The sequence below is a fragment of the Phragmites australis genome, chromosome 1 (assembly GCF_958298935.1).
Source record: "Phragmites australis chromosome 1, lpPhrAust1.1, whole genome shotgun sequence".
NCBI classification, from domain to species: Eukaryota; Viridiplantae; Streptophyta; class Magnoliopsida; order Poales; family Poaceae; genus Phragmites; species Phragmites australis.
Genome location: NC_084921.1, coordinates 26,709,339 through 26,718,778, shown reverse-complemented (window position 1 = coordinate 26,718,778; position 9,440 = coordinate 26,709,339). Strand labels below are relative to the sequence as shown.

General features: G+C 41.8%; 1 protein-coding gene across 1 annotated transcript; it reads right to left on the bottom strand.

The window, feature by feature from the left end:
* Positions 1-3,951: 3,951 nt before the first annotated feature.
* Positions 3,952-8,053, bottom strand: LOC133913523 (peroxidase 72-like). Its single transcript, XM_062356699.1, has 4 exons — positions 7,507-8,053; positions 7,225-7,416; positions 5,840-6,005; positions 3,952-4,690 (listed from the first exon to the last, which is right to left on the bottom strand). The coding sequence occupies exons 1-4, from the start codon at positions 7,741-7,743 to the stop codon at positions 4,275-4,277; spliced, it is 1,011 nt and encodes a 336-aa protein (XP_062212683.1). The 5' UTR covers positions 7,744-8,053; the 3' UTR covers positions 3,952-4,274.
* Positions 8,054-9,440: the final 1,387 nt, after the last annotated feature.

Here is a 9,440-nt window from a genome sequence, read left to right as displayed (position 1 = left end):
TCGGAAATAAGATTTACTGTTACCAATGATAAATCATATACCATGAATCCTTGATGGTTGTGAATTCCATGAAGGTTGTGAAATCCTTGATGGCATGTGGGATATGGTGGATGGTGTGTAAAATTAGGAGGAAACTGATTTAGCTGGGGCGGGTGGAGTGGTACTCTAGGTGAGTATGCTCCTACAGGCTTAAGTTACCTCTATGGTATTAATTGCCAGAAGATACATGCCCTGTCGACTTAAAGACCTAGTCATTTCGCCGCCATGCTTAAGCAACCCTTGTGCAACCATGCGTCCCGAATGGGCAGGACTTGACTTTTCTTCACCGGACTGAGTTGGGTATCATACTAGGAGGCATGGGAGCAGCGAGAGGCCAATTGTCCATCTGCTCCTTTGTTCAAATATTTTGAGAGACAACATAGCCAATCTGTTATTCAGTTCAAGGACTCAGGGACTTAAGGGTGTCTTGTTGAAAAGCCTGATAGGAAAGGTGTTTAAAACGTCTCGGTATGATTCGCTCCTCCGCCTGCAATGGATGGTGGTAGAGCATACCGCATGGGTAAAGCTATACAACCTCTGCAGAGTGTAAAACTATTCGAATAACCATGTCCACGGTCATGAAAATGCGAATGCAGAACCTTTTTTTACTAGACTTTAGGTGCGTGTCTTGAGGAGTGAGTGTGTGGACTAGATGTCCGTGTGATGAGGTTGATGGCTCAATTTGTTAGGATCTATATGTTACTAGAGGTACACCAGATGTGAAAAAAGAGACTGCGGAGTGTAGTGTATCCCCTCCCAGGACCAAAACCCCCCAGATATAGCTCATTACCTAGTTTTGAACTATTTAAAATGTTTTGAAGTCAACCATAGTTGATACAATTGGATGCCTACATAAACTGCTTTATGCTTAAATCTAAACCGTAAAAGCCTTATCCTTTAATAACTCTCTTTATGCATCTATCAACACCTTAAAGTAGTATATGCCTTGCTGAGTACCTTCCGTACTCACTATTACTGTCATTCAGATAAGGAAGCTGATGCCGACTTCGTTGAAGGTAAAGTTAAGGATGAAGAATAATCTTATGAGTCACGTTTGCACCCTAGCTGCTTGTGTCTTGGGCTTTTTCTTTCTGCTATAATTTTGTTGGTCTCTTGGCCAGGTTTGTAATATACAGTATGGTTTGTAAACCTTTTGTGCTCTAAATCATAATACTTATGTATAAAGTTTGACTGTGATACTACTACTGTTATACTGTATATATCAACTACTTGATCCAGGGACTGAAATAGGAGGTATAGGAGATCCCAAGTTTGGGGTCTTGGGTAGAGCTCTGGTCTAAACCAAATGAGGACTGATTGGAGGTTGAGAACGGCTGGGAAATGGTAGGGGAAGTCTCACCTCAGTGTGAGGGAAGCTTTCTAAAGGGTTGGACAACTCTAGGGAAGCTTCAATTCGAAGATCGACCTCTGGGATGATGTTTGGCCTCGAGGAGCTAGAAGTCGCGTGGAAGCATCTCTGGCAAAGAAGACGGGGAAGGAGCTCAAGGAAGCCTTCGGGAGCTCGGGGAAGTCATCTCCGTCGATCTCCGACCATTGAGGTTGTCGAGGTGGTTGCCTCTCTCTCTAGCGGTTTGGTGAAGAGTAGTGAGTTAGGAAGTGAATGAACGAGAGAGAGTGAGTAAGAGTTGGTCGATGGCTTTAAGTGGCGTATCTATGCTCTGGCGGTCAGACAGCAGGAAGGGCTCACGTGCTGAAAGTCTTTGTTCTTTTTCCTGTTTCTTCCTTTTCAATGGCTTTGGGTCTTATTTATTATTTCTAAACAATTTTCACTTATAATATATATGGTGGAATCATGCATTGATCAATGATGTAACATTTTCAAAATGATGTCATGATATGTATGCATGCTAATGACTAGATTAAAGTTTTAGGGTGTAACAGGCGAGGAACCCTCATATGATTAGAACTTGATGGTATGGTCGGTATAGTCAAATGTGGTGGTGAGAATCATGGTTAAGATGTGGATCAATCACGGTAGTGAGAATTGTGGTTGAGGTGGTTTGATAGTTGGTCAACCTTGGTAGTGAGAGCTATGGTTGAGGGTGTTGGTTAGTCAACCTTGGTGGTGAGAACCTTGGTTGATGTGGTCAGTTGGTGGTTAAGTCAATATGGTAGTGAGAATCTTAGTTGATGCGGTCAGTTGGTGAGAACTTAATTTATTACTCGCTTTTCAACTGTTTTTGAAATAAATGTTGTTTTTCTGCAAAAGAGTCAAATCAGCCTTATTATTGTTAAAGCCTTCATATGCATTATTTTACTCATAACTTACGGAGTACGATATGTACTCACACTTTCTATAACGAAACCACACTAGTTGGGAAATATTTTGAAGACTTCATGAAGGAAGATGCATTTAGGAAAGTGTTATCCGTCAATTGCCTGTGGAGTTATCAGTGAAGACGACTCCGTTATAGTTATTGATTCCTCGACCCTTGAAGCTCTCTTATGTAAGACGTTTAATTACGATTAAGTTAGATATTATAATGATTATCAATAAAATTACTATATGTTGAGATTGATTCTTATACTCAGCACATAGATGAGAATTATCATTTTTCTTGGACCGGTCATGTAGGTTTAATCTCAATATTTCACAAAGATATTAATCCCGCGACATACATTTTGATGATAATTTATTGGCAAAGATCAAACTTTGGAGCTTCCATGTGTGTCCCAGATGATCAAACAGGAGTGCCCACCGTGGTTCAAAGAACAACAGGTTGCTTGATGCAATGTACCATTATATAGGCCAACTAACGGACAAAAGCCATATTTTAGGTTCTTGAATTTCTAACTAGAAGGAAACCATACTTCAGTAAGTGAGAAATTGTAACTAGAAGCGGTAAGTGAGAAAGATTCGTTGGGCAATTGTATTGCCTATGTTCGGTGGGGATGGATTCCAATCGCTACTAACAACAAATATTTTTTGTTAGTTTCAAAACTTTTCATCATTAGCAGATGAAACTCTAGTAGTGTCATCAGAAATATAGATATTTCAATGTAGAAAAAAAAAAATCTAGCGCATGTATGATGTGTGTGTGATGTAGAAAATCTTGCTTCGTATGCACTACATTTACATACTCTTTGCAACTGTGTAGATGGAAAATACAGACCTTCGATCCACTTCTTCTAACAACACAAAAAAAATGGTTGCTTCGCTAACCATGAAGCTAATCCTTTGATAGGATATATATGGCGATAAACAACAAGGACCGTTTCTACGTCTTCACAAGGAGCACCTTCTCCCTTCTGAGTTTATATGCCATACATGACCATGATCTCAGTACCTCACTATAATTTACACATGGACTTCATGAAAGTTTTTATATATTCTTTTTACTAATTCCTTGATCCATAACATCTGAAAGGTTAGACTTTATTTGACTTGTTGCTAGGGTTTCTGGCGACTCGGGGTGGGTGCTTGGTGATTAGCACACCTCTATGGCTCTATGCGGGAGACCAGAAATTTTGGACAGTAAAATTTGCATCAATGGTCCTTGCTCTCATCTATGGTTTAGTCTCTTCGAACTGAAATCTAGATAAGAATTGATCGTTGCCATCGATTGTTCTTACAGTACCTTTGGGAATTAATAGAGAAATGCGATCCAATTCTGTGTTGTTGAGAGGATGAATCTATCCTTGCACAGGTTTTGCATATTGGAGGTGCAAGAAGTGCTGCACATGTTATTCATCTTCCTCGTTAAGTTCCGTATGTATTCAGATTCTACGTTGAGAACGTCGGGAACTCCGTATCAAATGGTACAAGAAACCACCAAATTTATTGGGTAAGATGTTTCTCTGAATTTGGTGCACCTGACCAAATAATTTCTGCTGGAACAGGAAAAAAACAGGAGAAACAGAGGAAGTTACGACTTACGAGTTACGACAAGATTAGAAAGTACATGACTCTTTAAATTTATTCACTCAAGTTTCATTTCATGGCTGGAAACGGACAAGAACCAACAATGTACCTACAAATGCGAAATGGATTCCTCTGAAAACAACAACAATTCAAGGAAAACAACAAATGGACAAGGAAAAATTATACAGTTCCAAGAAATTTCAACAAGCAACAGACATCTGGATCAACATACCAACCAACCAACTAACGAGCAGAAGTAATCAAATCGAAGTACTCGAGCAAATTAAACACTGCGTGAACAATCATGCGCACGATCGAGCATGATGAATCTTCGGTAGCTGAACCGAACCGATCAGCTGTGGTTGACCCTCCTGCAGTTCTTCCTGATCTCGCCGTTGACCCCTGTGAGCGGGGAGATGTTGCCCATCTTGACTATGGACTGCGCGAAGTGCTGGAAGAAGATATCCTGGTTGGCGGCGTAGAGCCTGACGAGCTCGGCGGTGGCGGGGCTGTCAGTGAGGAGCACCTCGTCGGAGCTGAGCAGGCCGCGGTAGGCGAGCAGGTTCTTGTAGTACTGGTTGTCGAACTTGAAGGGCGTGACGGGGTCGAGGAAGAAGAGGTTCTGGTCGCCGCCGGACCGCGGGCAGCGGGGGCGCAGCTCGGCCGCGTAGGACACGTCCAGCGTGCGGTCCGGGAGGCCGTTGCCCGTCTGGTTGTACAGACGCTGGCGGAAGCTTGTGCACCGGGAGTCGCCGATGGTGTGGCTCCCTGTCATAGTTCTCTTGTACTATTAGGATCCATATTACGGAGTAATTCCTTCGCTAATTATCTGATCTCGATGCGTCAAGAAAAGAATATGCTAATGTGTTCTTCAAAATAACGCTACTTAGTTACAGTTTTGCTGTCGTCAAATGAGCTTTCCCGTTTACCATTTTACTAGAGTCAAATTGAAGCCCCGCAACTTTATTATAAAAAATTTTAAATACAAAGTTGTAGATCTCATCGAGGGTTATTATTTTCATCTAAAGTTTTTTCTCATCCGACTTCGTGTGAAAAAATTATAAATTTTTTAAGATGAGCTGTGACAGTAACAATTATCAGTGACGGTTTGTGGCTAGAACCGACACTGATACTGATTATCAATGCCGATTCGTGGTTAGAACTGATACTGATATATCAGTATCTGTTCGTGTCTAGAATTGACATTGATACAATCACTATCAATATCGATTCGTAGCTAGAATCGTCACTGATGTATTAGTACTGGTTCTAACTAAGAACCGACACTAATACTACTATCAGTGTTAGTTTTTATCTCTTTAGCTATTGTTTATGCGTGAAAATTTAAAAACCGATACATCTTTATTATCAATTACTGTCGTACCGATATTGATACATTTTTATTATTAATTACTGTTGTACCGATACTGATAGAACATTTTATATATATATATATATATAGTGCTATAAAAGTAGTGAGCTAATCTGCAATGATTTGTTGAGGAGTCTTTTTCTCATGCACACGCGTAGGACTTCAAATGCGTAGTAACAATGTGTGGTTGGTGATACCTCCATGTGTTTGTTGATTATGGAGGCAAGATTTGACGTTTCACAGTCAGGACGCTATGCATGGACTGTATTGGCTCGCGTCGTTAACGACAACGAGGCATGGACTCATAATACCAATCCGTCGTGTCTTATCGGTGCTAGCTAGCGCACCAACCTTTCAATGAGTTGTACATCCCGTCAAAGTTCCGGCGAAATTTCAGGAGCGATCGAGCCGTCATGCACGTGCTACGGGTCGAGTACCACACCTACATGGAGTGGCACATGCAGATGCACTAGCAGACCTAGCTTGTTCCACGGAATCGTTACGAATGTGCACCGGCAATGCAAACGGAGCATCCGTGTACGTACCGAGGAGGGCGACGAGGTCGACGATGTCGAGGCCCTGGAGCTTGAACTTGGTGATAATGGTGGGGAGGGTGTTGTTGGGGGCCGGGATGTCGTTGTTGGAGCCCTGCACGCTCGCGCCGAGCGAGTCTCTCCTCCCCAGCGGCACGATCCACCCGGGGCCGCCTGTCTGCAACAACAATTCATACTCCATTTTAATCTAGAGTTTATATATTAAAATATAGTAGTCTAAGAATTTATTTTTTTAAATAAAAATAATATTTACACAAACACTTTTAGTGTATCTATAACTCTAATTTTATAAATTTTTAGAGTTAAAAATATCTAACTTTAAAAATTATTAGAGTTAAAGCTCCACCAAATATACCGATATTTAAAGCAGCCGGAGACATGAAAAACTGGCAGTCAAAATTCAGAAACTGTATCATTTGCTTTTCTATATTATTGTTCCCAGCCTAGCTATTACAGTGTCTATAAATCTCAAAAACAGAGAGTAGAGATATCGGCCCTTTTTACCCTGTCCTTATCTCATGACATGAGATGCCATCACTTAATTTGCACACGTATTCTTTGGCTCTGCTTTACCGAGCCCCGTGCCCCCACTTTGCCTCGTCTTTTCGGTATCACACAAGGCATCGAGCATTGGTGATTTTATACTGTCCTACATAAGGTGAAGCTCACTACAGGGTTTGCATGTGCTTTTGTGACATTGAGCCCATGGAAATCAAACTCGTATAAAGTCTGTACTTCTTTTCACAAAGATTAGTCCGTGTTCGCACCGACACTACTGTAGGTCAATAGAGAATAGGAAGGACAAAGAGCACTACTACATGGACACTTTGAGTTGTCCATAACAACAAATTTACCTAAGTGGATACATAACTCTTGACATGCCAAGCTTAAGTAGAAGATTAATGTTGTTGTTTCTTTTGGCAAAACGGCTTTGAGAAAACATGCATTATATTGTGCAAAAAGAAAAAAAACATGCAATAAATATTGCTAAACTCACACATATAAAAAAAAATTGATCCCAAAGTGTGTAAAGTCTTGCCATTTTCGGATATAAGTTTTAGACCAAAGGCATGTCCCTGCTTTATTGAAAGCAAGATTTTTGCATGCTAATTTTGTGATGCTTATGTGTTTTAAATTGACTGGATCACAGAATAAATGCATATGATCATCGCAGACACTGGTGCTTGCATTGTGACCCCAACACGGCAGCGCCGAGACGTACTCTCCGTTTTCATCGAAGACATGGAAGCGAGCACAGTGTATATACACATCCAAAAACGTACAGAGCACAACAGAAAGAAACACAAAGAAGCTGAAAGCCTGGAGTGGGAGACATGCATGCAAGATCGATAAGATATATAGCATCGCACACGTACCATGACGGTGGAGTCGCGCGCTGCAAGGGCGAGGATGTCGGCGCAGGAGACGGTGCGCGGGCACGCGGCCTCCAGCGCGGCCTTGATCTCGTCGACGACCTCGAACCCCCTGGCCGAATCCCTGTTGGGGTTGGACCGCTTCTCGCTCACGATCGACCCGCTGCTGTCCAGCAGGAGCGACGCGTCGCAGCCCTGCACCAACTCGATCATCGTCAGACTGTGTGCGACAGCCATGTTCCGTAAAGCAAACGGCAGGATCGGATTCTTGCGCTCTGTGCGTACCTTGACGAAGCAGTCGTGGAAGTGGAGGCGGAGGAGGGAGGCGGCCATGCGGGGATCCTGGTAGTGCGCCTTCCCCACGATGGACGCCACGATCTGCTGCGCCTGCGGGCACGAGTGCTCGTAGAAGTGAGGGTCCAGCTGCCCCCACTGGACAGGGGACGCCGACGAGAGGGAGAAGAGGACAGCAACCAACGCAGCAGCCATTGCACCCTGCTTGCTCATGGCTTGACCAGCCATCTCTCTAGCTTGCTCAGGCAGCTGCTAAGCGAGCTAAACACTAGCTAGGACTAATTGGTCCTGATTTGTGTTGTGTGCTGTAAGGATGATTGTGAGATGTAGGGCAGGATCGGAGGGTCTGGATTTATACAAGGGTTGGAAAGAGCCAAGGGGTGCTTGCCAGCCAGCTGCCCTGAGCAACATGTGAGCTTATTCTTGGGAAATATTTTATTTGTGAGGCAAGTATACTAGAAGTTGGGTGCTGGCTCCTTGAAGCTTTTTTGCCTTTTGCAACTTTTGATTATCAAGAGGCACGCAACTGCCCTAGGTAGGTGTTATTTTGGCCACCGTCTGCTGCAGAGAACAGGGCCAGCGTTCAAGGAACCAAATACCCTTGTTTCCCGGTGGCCAAGTTGTTCTATCGGCATCTGCTTTTTGTACATTAGATTTGTGCATGGATGTAAAGGCAAAGGGACATCTAAAGGCAAAAGGAAAAAGAAATAAAAGCTTTGTCATAAACAAGCCGTGCCGTGTGTCGCAGAATCAATTTTTGAATGTAGCAATCATTCAACTCTTGTGACACATCTTCTTTTCTCGTATTCTTTGAGAAAAGTCACGAGCCGAAGAATGGTGCTAATATTGAAGAATGTATTATTTTGATGTTACAATAAAACTTTCTATCGAAAAAATACTGAAGAATGTAATGCAAAACAAGTAAAAATGTTGCCAATGTTTTTCCTCCAACAAAATTCGGACCTCTAAATTATTTGAATCTGCAATAGCTGGAGATGCTGAAGACACCGTGTTACATCAAAATGAGCTCGGTTTGGCTCGATCTGAAGACACCTTTAGTTCCAAGTTAGATAGTCATTCATAAACTTCAAACTCCACTTGTACCCAGCGTCGAGACCTATCTAAAAAAAATGATGAATTTTATCTATATGATGAGCTCAGAAATCAAACTCAACATATAGTGACTTTATCGATGATAATCATTACAAATGTCTTACAAAAGTGATCTTAAAAGGCCAAGATCTAAATAAAACTAAAGCGGAACTATATAAACTCTATTCTTCATAATGATTCTACTGGCAAACCGACGTAGGAAACACATTAGAACATCCATCCTCCATGAACTCTCCAGCGTCTTCTCCAATTAAGTTTATTCGGTGATAGTAAGTGTGAGCACATATATCGTACTCAACAAGCTATTAAGCAATAATATGCATATGAATCTTGAATATTAATTTGGCAATATAGCTCTTTTGCATAAAATACTATTTACTTTAAATCTAGTTAAAAAGTGAATAAATGATTGATTCGCGGTAAATAAATAACCACCTCAAGATTTCAACCATGATGACATAACCAATCTTTCAACACCTCAACCATCATTTTCACAACCAAGGTTGAACAACACCTCAATCATAGTTTCCACCACCATGATTGACCAAACAAATTAAACTATCAAGTTTTAGTCATGTGAGGTTTTTCTTGCCACTCGTAAACGTGAGTACGACTAATTAATCAGTTTTACACTATATAGAGGTTGTACATTTATCCACAAGTCATGATAAAATCTTTTACTGGTACACATCAATACCTTACATACTTCCAAAGTATGCACCGAGAGACCACTACAAAGCCCCTCTCAACATGTGCATACCTGAGCTTTCATCACCACATGAACACACCTCAACAACGGAAGTCCCCTCTTG